This window comes from Rhinocladiella mackenziei (genome assembly GCF_000835555.1).
Source record: "Rhinocladiella mackenziei CBS 650.93 unplaced genomic scaffold supercont1.2, whole genome shotgun sequence".
In the NCBI taxonomy this organism is placed as follows: Eukaryota; Fungi; Ascomycota; class Eurotiomycetes; order Chaetothyriales; family Herpotrichiellaceae; genus Rhinocladiella; species Rhinocladiella mackenziei.
In genome coordinates this window covers 1,607,029-1,622,712 of record NW_013550603.1, presented here as the reverse complement: position 1 = coordinate 1,622,712, position 15,684 = coordinate 1,607,029, and the positions used below count along the sequence as shown (strand labels likewise).

Below are 15,684 nucleotides of genomic sequence, written 5' to 3'. Positions count from 1 at the left end.
TATCATTGCCATGCGGTCTCTGTCGTTCAAATACAGGAAGCCCTGAATTTGGCGTTTGACCCCAATCAATTGAAGGGCGTCGCGTTACAATCATCAGCTAGCATTATTGAATTATCGTCCTACGCGAATGACGCCAGCGGCGATGAGTTTTTGGATCTTGCTTCGGATTCCAGGGTTCTTCATGTGTTCGTTCAGTGCGGCGGGGTCGCTCTTTGCTTGTTGTAGGATCGACTGTAGGACGGGGTCGGAAAGGATTTGCACTATAGGGCGTAGACGTTAGTAAGAAGTTTCGAATAACTCGTCTTCCTCCCCCGCTTTCTTGGCAAGGCCCAAGGAGGCCCCAAGGCTGCCCAGTAGGATGAAGGGAACAAAGTCACTTACTTATTTCTGGATCCTTCTGGATTCTGGCGCTTGTCTCCTCTTCTGTCTCGCCTGCCCGAGCCGCATACATCGCTTCAAGAGCCTTCTGCTGTTGTTGTTCAATTTCACGGGTATTTTTGCCTCCTTCGTCATGCTCCATCGCCTCAGTACAAACATCCAGGCACTTGTTGTACTCTTTCATGCCAAACAGCGCTTGGGCTTTGCGGAGGTATGCTTTGATGAACTTGGGATCTCGCTTGATCGCTTCGTCACAGTCTTGGATGGCGGTAGGGAATGCGAGGAGTTTAATCAGTGCCGCGGCACGATTGCTGTAGCCTCGGGGGTCGTCTGGCGCACGTTTCGTGAGCTCAGTATACGCCTCAACGGCACCAGGCCAATCTGCGTTCTTGAATTTCTCGGCTCCGAGAAGACGAGCCTCCTCTGCCTTTTCGGGGTCGATGTAAGCGTCTTTCTCAGCTTTGATCTGGGCTTTCTCCGCCGCTTTGAATTTCGCCAGGATGTCGGGGGTGCGGTGTTCAGTCAGAGATTTCTGGTAGTTGTTGATGGCTTTGGGAAGGTCGCCCAGTTTCTCATACGCCGAACCAATTCGTCCGAATGCCTTGGCGATGATCTTGAAGTCGGCGAGCATCTGGCGGCCTTCTTCTACCGCTTTCTCGCACGCCTCTATGCAACCTCGATAGTCGCCCTGTTCAAATTTGGCGGCTCCGAGATTCGTCAAGTATGTAATGTCTTTGTGGAGTTCCCAAGCTTTGCCGTAGTGTGCGATCGCCTCGTCGAATTGTCGCTTCTTGTAGAACTCGGTGCCCAGTTTCTTCTCATCATCGGCTTCTTCTTTGGCCTTCTTTGCAGCAATGGCCTCTTCATCTTCCGGTTCAGGTTCGGGTTCGGGTTCGGGTTCGGGCTCTTTCTTTTCGGGAGGTGGAGGGTTGGATTGCGGACGAGCATCGGGCATTGGAACATCTTCTTCTGCTTCCGTTGCCCTGCCTGCTCCCGACGGAGCTCCTTCCGGTGGCATTCCCATTTGCATATCGACGCCCAACAGCACACCCATCACCTCCAGGAGTCTGGGGTCACTCAGAGCCTCTCCCATATTTTGAGGATTCTTGGCCATCTGCTGCAGTTTCGACATGAACTGTGGGTCTGCTAGGTAGCGGGCTGTTTTGGGATTGTTGGCCAATTTTTGGATGAGTTGAGGGTCATTGAACATGTTCCCCAGCCCTCCCAATCCGGCACCATCCCCTCGTGCTTCGGCTTCGATGGCTTTATTGACCGCTTCCAGGCCAGATTTAGCTTGAGCGTTTGATGGTTCAAGCTTCAAAGCCGCTTCAAAAGAATCCTTTGCACCAACGAGATCTCCTAGACCATGCTGAGCAGCACCTTTACGACCCCAGCCTTTGGCCCAGTCGGGTTTGATTTCGGTAGTCTTCTCTGCATCTTCAAGAGCATTTTGGTATTCCTTAAGCGAAGCATACGCGCCGGAACGATTGGAGTAGAGAACATGGTTTGTGGGATCGAGTTCGATTGCCTGGGAAAATTTATCGCTGTCCTCTCGGTCAGATGAACTTCCGAGACGGGGTGCATGGTGGACTCACATGGCCGTTTTGAAGTCTTTGGCCGCGAAAGCCTTGTTGCCCTCAGCCTTGAGATCGTCGGCCATGGTGGATCACTACGAGGCTGTGAGGGAGACTTGAAGCGCTAGCAGTGAGAAAATAGGATTAAATTCAAGCTGGAACTTTGAGAGTATAAACGGAGGTGGAGTGATGGAAAATGTTTAGTGAGCTGGTTGTACACGAAAGGCTGCATATGTACTGCCCTGTAGCGGGTTCCAACTGCGGGCAACAGAAGAGCAACTCAAAATGTCTAGAAAATTCGGCGCACAGACCACCATCAAGGTCACTTGCTGAGGTCAAAGTGCGGTAGAGAAGCCCGGTGCAAAGTACTGGGAAGCTATACTGATTCATTCATTCATGCATACGAAGTCTATCATGAGCTGCGTAGACACTTCACTGCAGCCCAAATTGTCCCTTGGAATTCGTACCGGTTTTGCCTGTTCTGAATGCTCGTCCTCTGTGCCTTACCAGGCTGTACCCAACCCCACTATCCTCATCCAACTAAAAATTCTCCCGTAAAATTTCCAGATCTCTCACCTGCACATTGAATTCACTGACGTTCTCTACCAGCATGCTGCGGTGACATCCATCCTCCTCCTCCTCTTCTTCGTTTATTCAGCAAACTTTTGCTGGACCAACATGATCTGCTACATCTATCCTCATCGATAGCACACCACTCGTGAACCACACATCAAAATGGCGCCGCCCCAAAATCCTTCCTCGATCGCAAACTCCCCAACTCCGGGGCCCTCCATGAAAGGGGGCCGACATCGTACTGCCGAAGCTCTCTATGCTTGGTGTCAAAAAAATCGTGAAATCGGCCATGTTTTCTCCCAAGAAGAACTCTTGTCCGCTGGCATCATTCCCAATCGTGACCTTCAGATTCTCCTCTCATCTGTTGAACATCTCGTCAACAATTCGCTCTTCAGACTTCACGATCGAAGTGGAGGCACCATTGGCTGGGAACTGGTGGATCAAGAAAAAGCCAAAAAGTATCCCACACTGCTTTGAAAATCAATTTCAGTCCTGACTTTGATGTCTACAGCTATACGAATCTCACCAGGGATGAGAGGATGGTCCTGTTTCTCATCGACGCGGCTGGAAACTCGGGAATATGGACCAAAGTTATCAAATTCCGTTCTCAACTGCACAGCAGAGTGCTCGACCGAGTTTACAAGAATCTCGAAGCCAAAGGTCTCATCAAGCCTATGAAACACGTTAATCACCCTAATCGGAAGATGTTCATCCTTGCGGGACTGGAGCCCTCCGAGGAAGCGACTGGTGGGGCATGGTTCTCCGATGGCCACCTTGATGTGGGCTTGGTGGACACCATCTCTCAAGTCATTGAACATTTTGTGTCTACTAACAGTTGGCGACAAGTCGAGCAGGGTGAGCTCGAAGATGAACCGCAGTCTCCAGGTCGAAAGCGCAAGGCGCCTGCTGCGGGATTTGAGGATCGAGGAGAACAAAGAGCCAAAGCCGCAAAATCCAACGAAGCACAGCGAAAGGGAAAAGGCCCGAAGCCCATTCCTCAGAGAACCTATCAACCTTTTCCTGCCGGTCACAGGTCATATCCCACACTGAGGGACATCACTCGCCATATTTTGGACATCAAAGTGACGCAGACAATCTTGCCTCAAAATGCGATTCTCCAACTGCTCGATGTCATGGTCTACGATGATCGATTATTCAAGATGTACCGACCTCCGAATGACGACGAATTTCCTGATGATCCTGCTGCCAACACCATCACCATGTATCGTTGCTTCAAAAATCCAACAGAATTGTTTGAGCTTCACCAACTGGAGAAACGCAAGGTCAGCAGTCACGATAGTACTCGCAAGGCCGCATATCGGCAGCAAGAGTTGGAAGACATTGCCGAGGGTGGATCCAGCGAGGTGCCTTGCATGCGGTGTCCTGCGTTTGATATCTGTGGTGATGGCGGCCCGGTCAATGTGGTCACCTGTCGGTACTTCGAGCCGTGGTACGTCAACCTTGTCGAAGCCGACAAAGAAGCCGGTATTGGACCATACAGCTCGAGGAAGGAAGGGAAGGGCATACATAAAGATCGGGAGAAAGAACGGGAGAAAGGTAAAGGCAAGGCTGTCACGTCCAACGGAGATTCTGAACCTCCGGTTGAAGTCGAATGGGAACCATCGTAGGCAAGTTGGTTACGACATACTTGTCCGACGAAAGGTCGCTCTTGGTTAGGAATTTTTGGGAGGATTCGCTACTACATTTTTACGTCTTGTTTCATGAAGTTGAGTTATGGAACACTTTTCGATCGACATGCATGGGCGACGGCGTTGAAACTAGCATTCAAGCTTCAGATGAAGATCAAGGTTCAAATCTCAACCAAATCCTGGTCTTATTGAGCCTGATTCGCCTCTTCTGAACAAATCAGGTTTGGGGGGCTGATACGGAATTTTTGAGCTACCGAGATAAATTGATATGACGTTGAAGATACCCCCACCGGCGACTACGCACACACACACACACAGAGAGAGAGAGAGAGAAGATTCAGATAAATGAATGAGGGAGACAAAGAAGTGCTAGCACAGTTGCACACCGTTGACGGCGCTTGCTATGTATATATGTTCCTCTCTTTTGTCATGCATGTTTGGGTTCTATCACTAGGTCGAAATTTTTCGCACCTTTTCCGGCTCCACACAGGATAGAGCCGATCCTTTCCCTCACCACCCTTTAACCATACCGTCAGAGTTGACACGCAACCAAGGAGAAACCTTCAGATCGAACAACAAGAAATTAGCTCAAAAAATCACCCAGTCTAGCGCTTCCACCGAGCCCATTGCGCTCCAATTCCCTCCTCCTGCTGGCCTTAGCCAACAGGCCGCCGGCGCCATCTCGCTCCTCTTTGATTTCCTCCTTCTCCGCGCGCTTCGCTTTCAGCTCCTCCTCCACCTCCTCACGCCACCCTTGGATGTCCGGCGGGATGTAGCGCATCTGCACAGACGGCGCGCTTTTGATGTAACTCAGCTGTTCGCGCACGTGGCGGATGATGCGCTCGATGTCCGCTTTGGAGTTCATGTTCTCTTTCCGCCACCCACCAAGGTTCGGGAAGAGAGTCAGACCTTCGCGCCGGAATGCTTCGCGGTGCGGCATGTGTTCTGGCAAAGTCGGGTTGAGTGTCTTGTCCGCTCCGATGCAAATGGATGTCTCGTGTGCCCAGGCCCGCGCGACGTTACGCGGCGTGTACCCTCCCCCACCCACTACCAGCAGAGGGATTTGAAAGCTTTTCACGAAAGTCACGCAACTACCGTGTCCGCGGATGTTCAGGTTGAAGCATCCGAGGCGATCGTGACCGAGACTGTCGGCGCCGCATTGGAGGACGATGGCTGAAGGGCGGTATGTTTTAATGGTGGGTTCGACGACGCTTTGGAAGAGGTATGCGTACCCTTCGTCGTCGATACCGTCGTTCAAGGGTACGTTGATTGTATAATTCTTTCCTGGATTATCTGGGTGGATAGGTCCAGTGGACTCCAGGGGACCCGTGCCGGGGAAGAAAACTTCTTTGTCGTATTTGTGGAAGGACACGCACATGACTCGGTCCGTGGACCAGAATGCCTGCTCCACCCCGTCGCCGTGGTGGACGTCGATATCAATATAGAGGACACGTGGGTGGTAGCGCAGGAGTTGCAGGATCGCGAGGACGATATCGTTCACGTAGCAGAAGCCGGAAGCCTCGGCTTTTTTGGCGTGATGCAGTCCGCCACTCCAGTTGATGGCGATGTCCGTTTGTTTGTTGCAGAGTTTGCGCGCCGCGTCGATGGAGGCACCTGCATATGTAGCGCAGAATGCGAATAGACCGTCGAAAATCGGACAGTCGTCGCCGACTCCGAAGATCGCGGACGAGTAGCCTTGAGGCCCTGTCGCCAGCTCCGGGTACATCTCGTAAATATTCTGCGGAGTGGCCACGCTGAGGAACTCGACATATTCGTCCTTGTGGAACTCGGCGATTTCATCTTTGGTCGCCGGACGTGAAATATATGTGTCCATGGCGGTGTGCATGCCGTAGGAGAGGACGAGGGATTTGGTCAGCGTCAATCGCCAGGGTTTCATGGGGTGGGTTTGTCCAAAGTGGTGGTTTTCCACGTCTGGATTGTAGTGCCATGATACGGTATAGCCTTTGGGCCGGGCGATACCGTTTGATTCGATTTCTCGTTGGATCTTGGATGAAAGTGTGAATGTTGAAGACGACCCAGGGTCCTGGTTGGCCGAGTATTCTTCTACAATTGAACCGTTGGCCATTTTTGCTATTGTAGGAGCGGGTAGGAGGATTGATGTCGCGAGTGGTGAATGGAAGAAGTACAGTTCCACCGTAGATTCATGATGTGCCTTGAAGAATGTGTATGAGCCTCGTCACGCCGATTACCGGTGTCAGAAGGCGTCCTCAGTGATAAGGTCAAAGGGGAGCTCAAGCGCAATTGAGTGTAACCGAGAGAGCGACGTTCATCATATCGGATAACGGGTTACTGCGAAGGTAGTCTGATGTCGAATGACGGAAGGGAGGGATGAAGTTTGACAAAGGGCTTTGTCGAGACAGCGACAAGTGGCTGGGCCGATGAATTTTGATGTGGCTGATGGGTCATATTTGCGCCACCCGGCAACTAGCCCTAAATAGGCCTAGCATCTCATAGTTTTGCCTCGAATCGACTTCCGCCATCGTTTTCGCTCCCTCCTTTCTTGCACTCTTCGATGACAACGACGTGTTTTTTTTTCCCCTCCCTCATCTAAATCGGCATCTTCTCTGGGTCATCTTAGTCGTATAGTCATCGTAGACCCATAAATCTCTCTTTTCGGATGCCAACCGATCCAGATCGTCTTGACTTCGTTGAGAGAAAAAACTGTTGAAGCAAGGCTGTGGCGGTCGAAGCCTAGTTCAACTCCAGTCTAACCCCCTCATCATTCACGAGGACCCAAAATGGCATCAAATGAGGATTGTGCTTCGGTACTGGAGCAGTTCATTCATGATGCTGCTAATTTGCCCGCCGAGATCAACCATATGATGGAAGAGATTCAGGCCAAAGACAAAGACCTGCAAAAGTACCTCTCTGTTATCAACCAGAAAGACACAACTATTCAAAAGCATCTCAAAGTGAACGGCGTTCTTACCCCTCATCCAAAGGAGAACGAGTACGCTGAGTTAGTGAAGAAGAACTACGAGCTATGTGTAGAACTCCAGGACCAAAAGACGGCTTTGAGCGAAAAGGCATGCAATCTCTTAGAGCGACAGGTCAAGAAACTGGACTTGAAGATTAAGGAGCTGCAAAATGACGGCCAGCTTCTCGATGGGCCCCCATTACCCAGCGTCTTCAACCGCAAGGCCGAAGTGCAGAAAACGTTCGTTGACTTGCCCGCCAATCTACCACTTCAGAACGCGTCCATCAGTGCTCTGAACGCAAATACGCATAGAATTAATGCGCACATGGTTGCCACCATGCAGCAGGCACAAACCAGGCCGCTCCCGCAAATAGCGACAGCTAATGCGCCGGTGCAACGAAATTCCGCTCCTGCGACACCCGCTTCGGCGGTGCAACAACAACGGCAACGAGAGCGCGAACATTCCCTCGGTGCAGACAACAAAAGACGTAAATTGGGCAATCCCTTGGCAGGAACAAGCCTACCGACTCAACCCTCGAATCTCAGGCAGTCTTCCCTTGGTCCCGGCACACCAAAAGCCGGCACTCCCACCGGTACCTCAGCCAGCAGGGCTGGCAGTATCCCTCGAACCACAGGTTCTCAACAAGCTGCAGCCCCTTCGAAAAAGTCAGGCCTTTCGAAGAAAGTAATCTCACATCAGCAAGTCAATAAGCTCAAGCAAAAAGGGACCAACAAGGGAAGGCTATCGGCTGGACGCAAGAAAGGGCAATCCCCCTCTGTGCGTGGAGGGCGTGGAGGCACGGCAGCCTCGGAAGATGCAGACTCGGTTTTGTCATCTGCAGATGCGTCGGAAACAGATGCTTCGCAATCTAGAGGAAGGCGAAGCAACAAGAAGCACCCTGTCGATGAGCCTGACGTAGAGATGGGTGAAGACGAGGATGCGGAAGATGAAGAAGGCGAGGATGACAAGCGATACTGTTTCTGCAATCAACGCAGTTACGGTGAAATGGTGGCTTGTGAGAACGATGACTGTCCTTACCAGTGGTTCCATACTGGCTGCCTGAACATGAAGAAAGTGCCCGACGAGGATGAAGATTGGTATTGTCCGACATGCAGGGAGAAGCCAGAGATCATTGAAAAGGTTCGGTTGAAGAAGAAGTCCGGAAGGAAGTGAGTGATGGCTGGTATCGTGTATGAGTACTTGAGATGTTATTCTCCGGAGTAGGCCTGCTCTTGCCGCTCATCTGGTTCCCAATACTCTGTAATTCGCCACTATGCCACCATCAAGCTATGCATGCGATCATAGGGATGACAGGTGGCGTCCAAGCCACAGGGCTCGCCAGTTGGACGATATCTGGAACATCCAGCTGAGGCATGTCCCCCCTTATTGGTCACACAGGCTTTGCGAGACTCCTCTCGCCAACAGAGTTAGGGTACAGTGGCTCGGGGAGGGGCGTGAATGGATTCGGGTCGCTTGGGTGCACAAAAGTCGAGTTAACAGGAGATCGGCAGCTGAGGTCTGAGAGTCTCACTCGACCGCAGGGCTGCGCAATCGCCGACAATGGTGAAGCATATAAAGTGATCGCCGGGAGAAATCCAAGGCAGGGCGGCTTGGTTCTAACCAGGTGAAGGTGATCTCCGGTCACCCTGGTCCTGCTGAAGAATCCGCCGTCAAGCGAAGAGGGACAAACATTTCACGTGGAATCAACGAGTCGCGTACCGAGCTAGACAAGAGGGGTGGCACTGGTAGGCATGTTAGGCCTGAAAGTGGCCAATTGAGCAAGCAAGAAGTCGTACATTATCTCTGCCGTCGTGAAGCGAGGATCGATCGTCGCCGTGACGAATGAAGGCTTGTCGCTGTCGACGCCATCTCGCTTTGTCCAGCTTGCTTGGTGCCGCCTAAGTCGACTAACTAACCGCTTGCCCCAACTCAAGGTTCCAGTCTAACTGGGAAGCTCTCCGCAACCATCAACCATATTACCAGCCGCCTGTCAAGTTCGAAGACGCTTGCACGGTCTGCCTTTCTCGATCCAAGCTTCCATTTCTACTTTCTCACTTTTCCTTTGTACGGAAATCGCAAGAAACAAAAGGTTGCACGGGAGATTGGGATTTGTGTCTTTTCTCCCCCGTTCCTCTTCTTTGGCCCTCCCTTCTTTCTCCATGACTACCGCGAACTAGCGCAAGCAAGACCAGGGTCGGTTAATAGTTACTGGCGCACCACCATGAGCTCGAAATTGAAGAACGAACTCAAGTCAGAGGGCGCCATCGAAGCGGCTCAGGATCCCGACAACTCTGCCACGGGCGAAGATGCAAACCGAGTCATATTAGACGAGAGCAAGAAAGCCGGTTCGGCGGCGCTGCATTTCGATCCAAATGCCTCACCTGATGAGAAGGCCGCGCAAGCCAGGACGGTAAGATGAACCCGTGTCTGCTACGGGAGCCAATATTGACCTGCAGCTAGCGGATGAACGATACCAAACGTCCACCCAAGGGCATTGGCGTTGTTACCGACCTTGTGAGTAATCGTTCTCCCACTCCACAAACTCCAATTGACGCGCGCAGGACGACGAAAAACCCGACCAGTACGATCTTCCTCCGCCTCAATCCATTGCCGCAGCCGAGGCCGCCAACGTGCCCACCGCTCAGATTGGAGCAGCAAATGGGAAACCTCCTGAAGAAGAAGATGAAGAAGATGCAGAACAATGGTCCAAAGTCGGATGGGCCCCTCGGTTCGGCAGTGGTGAGACGGAAGAGGATAAAGAGGCTGGAGACCTCCTCGACCATCAAACACTTTTGGAGGGAAGGTTGGATGAGAAGTTTTTCGGGGGTGCGTATTTCCATCTCCTAGCATAAATGGGCCCGTCGCTGAAAATTCTAGATTGGTATCACAATACTGCGGTCATCATATTTGCGTGTCTATCATCATGGCTGGTTGCTTTGTTCGGCGGCGGCCTAGGCTGGGTTCTCATCATCATGGCTACCTGTGGGACCTACTACAGAACCTCCATCCGACGAGTGAGGCGGAATTTTCGAGACGACATCACTCGTGAACTGGCGAAAGCCCGCTTGGAAACCGACACCGAAAGTCTTGAATGGATGAACAGTTTTTTGGTCAAATTCTGGCCCATCTATGCCCCACAGCTTGCCAAAGCAATCGTTCAATCGGTCGACCAAGTTCTGAGTACCTCGACTCCGGCGTTCCTCGATAGCATGAGATTGGAGACTTTTATTTTGGGCACCAAACCTCCCCGCGTCGACCATGTCAAGACTTACCCAAAGTCGGAAGACGACATTGTGATGATGGACTGGAAATTCAGTTTTACGCCCACCGACACAATGGATATGACGGCGCGCCAGCTCAAGACCAAGATCAACCCCAAGGTTGTGCTTGAAATCCGAGTCGGTAAAGGTGTGGTCAGCAAGGCAATGAAGGTCATCGTGGAAGATTTCGAATTCTCCGGCTTGATGCGTGTCAAGATGAAATTGCAGATTCCGTATCCGCACATCGACAGAGTCGACATATCGTTCCTCGGCCGGCCCACAATTGACTATGTCTGCAAACCTCTTGGTGGAGAGACCTTTGGCTTCGACATCAATTTCATTCCGGGACTGGAATCCTTTATTAAAGAACAGATCCACGGAAATCTTGCCCCCATCATGTACGATCCAAATGTTTTCCCCATCGAAGTGGCCAAGATGTTGTCGGGCAATCCGATCGATTTGGCGATTGGCGTTGTTGCCGTCACGATCCACAACGCTCACGGCTTGAAGAATCCTGACAAATTCTCTGGCACCCCAGATCCTTATGTGGTCGTCTCATTGAACAGCGCCAAAGAGCTTGCACGGACCAAGACCATTCATGAAGACCACAACCCACGTTGGAACGAGACTTTGTATATCATCATCACGAATTACACGGATGCTCTAACTCTGCAAGTCTACGACTACAATGATGTTCGCAAGGATAAGCATCTAGGCACGGCCACATTCGCCCTGGATCAGCTCGAAGGGTCTGCCGAGCATGAGAACTTATCCCTGGATGTCCTTGCCAGTGGGAAACCACGTGGAGTTATCTCGACCGATATTCGCTTCTTTCCTGTCCTGGAGTCTGAAAAGCTGGAAAGCGGAGAGATTCTTCCACCACCGGAATCTAACACGGGTATAGCCAGGATCACGATCGAACAAGCCAAAGATCTGGACGGTAGTAAGAGCATGGTTGGGGCTTTGGATCCTTATGCCGTTCTACTTCTCAATGGCAAAGAGATTCATGTCACCAATAAACTCAAACGCACCAACAACCCGGTCTTTTCTGACAATACCAAGTCCGTCCTCATTACCGACCGTAAGAAGGCTAGAATTGGTCTGGTTATCAAGGATAATCGTGATCTTTCCACCGACCCGGTCTTGGGCAGTTACCAGATCAAATTGGATGATATGATGAAATTGGTGGACAAAGGCCAGGAGTGGTACAGCTTGCATGGAACCAAGACCGGGAAGGCCAAGTTGATGTTGGACTGGAAACCAGTTGAACTGAAAGGTGTTACCGGATCTGGCGGCTATGTTACCCCCATTGGTGTCATGCGGATACATGTCAAAAGTGCCAAGGATCTACGAAACTTCGAAACCGTGGGCAAATCTGATCCGTACGCCAGGGTATTGCTCTCAGGCATACCCAAAGGCCGCACAGTCACCTTCCAGAACCAACTCAATCCTGAGTGGGACGAGGTTATCTATGTCCCCATGCACACGCCCACCGAGCGCCTGATTCTAGAGGTCATGGATGAAGAGAAGCTCGGGAAAGATCGCTCTTTGGGATTGGTCCAAATCGCTGCCTCAGATTTCATCAAAGAAAGCGATGAAGGCGGATATGAAGTCCATGATACGAAAAAGGAGTTCTCGGAGGGCCTCCGGATAGGCGGCGTCGGTGGGACGAAGGGCACGGTCAGCTATACGGTGTCATTCTATCCGACTTTGAATGTCATTGATCCCGAAGAGGAAGAAGAAGAACGCAAGGCCCAGGCCGACGTTGATGCCGCCGGATCTGCGCCGGCCACACCTGCACACAGCAAGAAATCTTCCGTTGATGTCAAATCCTCAGTCGAACAGACGAGACCAAGCGTCGAAGACCGAAAGAGCTTGGAAGCAGCTGGCCGGCTTGGGTCTTTGCCAAATGGTACTCCGTCCATCAACGGTTCTGTGACCTCTGTGAAGAAACAGGCACCTAAGGTCAGGATTAATGCGGAAGATCTTAGCAAATATGGTAAGTCGAAACTGAAATGAAGTGGTTCTCATCAACTGACCTCGGCAGAATCTGGTCTCCTCGTGTTTAATATCGTCGAGGGTCATTTTGCTCAGACCGATGTCCAGCTGGAAGTTCTGATGGATGACCACGCTTTCCCTGCATACGTCTCATCGAAAGTTCGACAACGCGAACATCATTTTGGTGAAACAGGTGACGCGATGGTTCGGGAAATCGATATGTCTCGAATCACGTTGCGATTGACGGAGAAAACCGACAAGGCCGGTAAATCAGACGAAGAAGATGTCATTGCGAAGTTGACGGGTCCCACGCTTGTTACCCTGCAGCAATGCCTATATAAGCCTACGGAACTGACTTTGAGGAGCAACAGCGGTGCTGTCAACAAGGTGGTGGTCAATTTGAAATACTTGCCGGTCCAGATGCAGCTCGACCCCAGCGAGAGTATTAACAACATGGGGACTCTCCGAGTCGATGTTTTGGACGCCGCAGATCTTCCCTCTGCTGATCGCAATGGCTACAGTGATCCGTACTGCAAATTCCGACTCAATGGAAAGGAGGTGTACAAGACCAAGACCCAGAAGAAGACACTCCATCCGGCGTGGAACGAGTTTTTCGAAGTGCCAATTTCTTCTCGAACGGGAGCCGATTTCAAGGTGGATGTATATGACTGGGATTTTGGAGACAAAGCCGACATGCTGGGCTCTGCAGATCTGAATCTGCAGGTGCTGGAACCTTTCCAACCCCAGGAATTGACGTTCGCCTTGGACGGGAAATCGGGCGTTCTTCGACTGAGAATGTTGTTCAAGCCCGATTATATCACCCGTGCGCGACAAGGAACTTCCACATTCTCCGGCACATTCGCCCCCGCTGGTAAGGTGATCGGTGCACCTGTGAAAGGAGTTGGTAAGGTGGGGGGAGGCGTAGTGAAAGGAGCCTCGTTCATCAAACGCGGCTTGATGGGGCGAGGAAGCAAGGACGAAGCGCCATCCAACATCAACGGAAGCGTATCGACCGAGGATGCGGTTGTGACTCCCACGACCACTCCATCAAAGGCCTCTCCTGTGGTGGACGGATCGGCTCCTCCCGTCACACCGACATTGCTCCATACCCGCACCAAGAGCAACCATTCCACCATGACTACGACCAAGGGTGGAGAGACGGGAACAGCCTACTTCATCATTGTGTCGGCTAGAGGGTACCCGCCTGGGGCAGATGTTCGAGTGCATGTCAAGATGATGGGATCCAAGCCAAAGGACTTATTCAAGACCAAAGCAGTCAAGTCTTCGTCCGGTACGGTGGAATTTGATACCACTCACGAGAATTTCAAGGTTCCATGTTCGGCCGACACCCAGTTCGGGGTGTTGGTTGAAGATAAAGGTACTTTCCGTTCGGAAGATTTGGGAGAAGGAGTGTTCTTTGTGTCGGATCAGGGCGGTGGTTCCGAGCAAGTCGTCAAGGCTGGACCGGGCACTGTGACAATTCGAAGCAGCTTCACAGCCAATGCTGGGCCTTTCTCAGACAGCCTCAAGCCTGGCAGCAGCGGGCGGGATAGCCCGGACTCGAAGCGGGATGGACGACGCAGCTTCTTTGGGCGGAGAGATGTGAGCGGCAAAAACGAGGGACAGTGAAAGGAGGGCCTTCTTTCGTTCAGTGTGGGCATTGATTGGAGGGGGAATATGGCGGCGCGAGAAGCGTTCTTGCTACATCGCACGGCCACCCTTTTCCCCCCGGGGTTGGTTTTTACATGTACTTAATGCAGTGATACAAATTTTAGGTTTTAATTTGTGGCTTGCACAGAGACAGGGTGTGAAGTGGACGGTCAAAACAAATCAAAACACGGATCGATAGAGCACTCAAATGGGATCGTTTCGACGGAGTGAGTTCGACTTTCCAATTGCGTGTGATAGAGCTATCCAACACCCTGGTACTGAGACGGGGGCGGTGAGGCTCGGAAGACCCAACCAGTGGGTGTTCGTCTAGCTGAGGAGCGGACTGATAAGTGATAGGAGTTCAGGGCGATCTACGGGGGAAAGGAAAGTAGAGGACAATATTCCGCCAGTGAGCCAAGGTTCATTGTAAACGTGCTTGTGTGAACGGAGTAGAGAGTCAAGTCGGGAGGAAGTAAGGCTGTCGGAATGTGCAGGATAGAGGAGGATTGGTTGATTGGCTGGACTGGTGGGCATTGTGACGTTAATGTTTGAGGGTTTTTTTTTTTTTTTTTTTTAATTGGGCTATCGAGAGAAAAGCACGAATCCGTCCGTCTGTCAATTCTTGAGGCATAAATAGGGTGGGAATGAACACGACCTCGAATGAGGGCCACCCGGTGGCTCATTTTTCCCAGGCCCAGAATAAGATATTTTCCATCTTGAAATTTTTTGAATCGGAAACCCCAGGTGCGGAAGAAAGTTTGAAGGGACATAGAAGGCGCAGACTCGGATGTGAATGGTGTGGGGGGGACAAGCCAAGTTAAACGGCGGATGCAACAATAGTGTGAATCTGGCGGTCCTTCTAACTGTGATGAGCTTAGAGCGATGAAAATCGATGTCCCTGGACGGGAAAAGACGTGCAGAGGCGCTTTTGGGAACCGTTGACGGGTTGGGGGGAAGAGGCGGCGAGCAGGGACGAGAGCCGCTGTGCGCAGTTTGGGCGGTGGCAGAAAAATTGGCAAACGTTTGTGTGGATGGCTGGGAGCATCCGGAGATATAAACTGGGATCAAATTCAATCGAACTTCAAATTGGCAGACCAAACTCGTTACACCCGACGCCGACATTGACGCAGACATTATTTGCTACCGCAACGGAAGTACCACTATAGTATCCCATTAATCTCTGGTGAGTACTGACCGCCCCTTGTTCCATGTCCTTTTTCATGCCGCAGCCGTGGTTGTGCATGACATCTTGGTAGCGACGCAACTATCGCAGGCCCTGGACTGACGATCCACGCACCACCTGATGGAATGTTGGGCTGTCCTGGAGAAAATACTGAATACCCTGATTTGCCCATGCCTCTGGCAAAGCTTGCTACTTCGTCATCTTCTCATCCCACCTACGCATTCACCTTCACTTTTGCCATCCCATTTTCTACATTCTTTCCCTTTCAATTAACACTTTCTTTACTTCCCCCAGCCTTCGACTTCCCACAGTCATTCCACCTCTTGTCGGCTTGCAATCTCGCATTCAGGTCGCTAATCTACCTTCGGATTCTCCAGATCCGTCTGATACTGCTAATTTACCTCTCTCCGCCTCCTGCGCACCCGTCCTAAATCTACACCGCAGCTATCACCATGGCCTCCAAAGCTATTCCCTCCCACC

General features: G+C 51.5%; 5 protein-coding genes across 5 annotated transcripts; 3 read left to right on the top strand and 2 right to left on the bottom strand.

Moving 5' to 3' along the window:
• Positions 1-111: 111 nt before the first annotated feature.
• On the bottom strand, positions 112-2,038 carry Z518_02390 (uncharacterized protein; the record flags this gene model as incomplete). Its single annotated transcript, XM_013419418.1, has 3 exons — positions 112-260; positions 382-1,922; positions 1,974-2,038. The coding sequence occupies 3 exons, from the start codon at positions 2,036-2,038 to the stop codon at positions 112-114; spliced, it is 1,755 nt and encodes a 584-aa protein (XP_013274872.1).
• A 649-nt stretch (positions 2,039-2,687) lies between these two features.
• On the top strand, positions 2,688-4,153 carry Z518_02389 (uncharacterized protein; the record flags this gene model as incomplete). The annotated part of the gene is made up of 2 exons (XM_013419417.1): positions 2,688-2,983; positions 3,037-4,153. 2 exons carry the CDS (start codon positions 2,688-2,690, stop codon positions 4,151-4,153), a joined length of 1,413 nt encoding a protein of 470 aa, XP_013274871.1.
• A 604-nt stretch (positions 4,154-4,757) lies between these two features.
• On the bottom strand, positions 4,758-6,260 carry Z518_02388 (uncharacterized protein; the record flags this gene model as incomplete). Its single annotated transcript, XM_013419416.1, has 1 exon — positions 4,758-6,260. The coding sequence occupies one exon, from the start codon at positions 6,258-6,260 to the stop codon at positions 4,758-4,760; it is 1,503 nt and encodes a 500-aa protein (XP_013274870.1).
• Positions 6,261-6,933: 673 nt separating this feature from the next.
• Z518_02387 (uncharacterized protein) lies at positions 6,934-8,286 on the top strand (the record flags this gene model as incomplete). The annotated part of the gene is made up of 1 exon (XM_013419415.1): positions 6,934-8,286. The coding sequence occupies one exon, from the start codon at positions 6,934-6,936 to the stop codon at positions 8,284-8,286; it is 1,353 nt and encodes a 450-aa protein (XP_013274869.1).
• A 1,048-nt stretch (positions 8,287-9,334) lies between these two features.
• Positions 9,335-14,000, top strand: Z518_02386 (uncharacterized protein; the record flags this gene model as incomplete). The annotated part of the gene is made up of 5 exons (XM_013419414.1): positions 9,335-9,523; positions 9,574-9,627; positions 9,675-9,939; positions 9,991-12,372; positions 12,421-14,000. The coding sequence occupies 5 exons, from the start codon at positions 9,335-9,337 to the stop codon at positions 13,998-14,000; spliced, it is 4,470 nt and encodes a 1,489-aa protein (XP_013274868.1).
• Between the last annotated feature and the right edge of the window lie 1,684 nt (positions 14,001-15,684).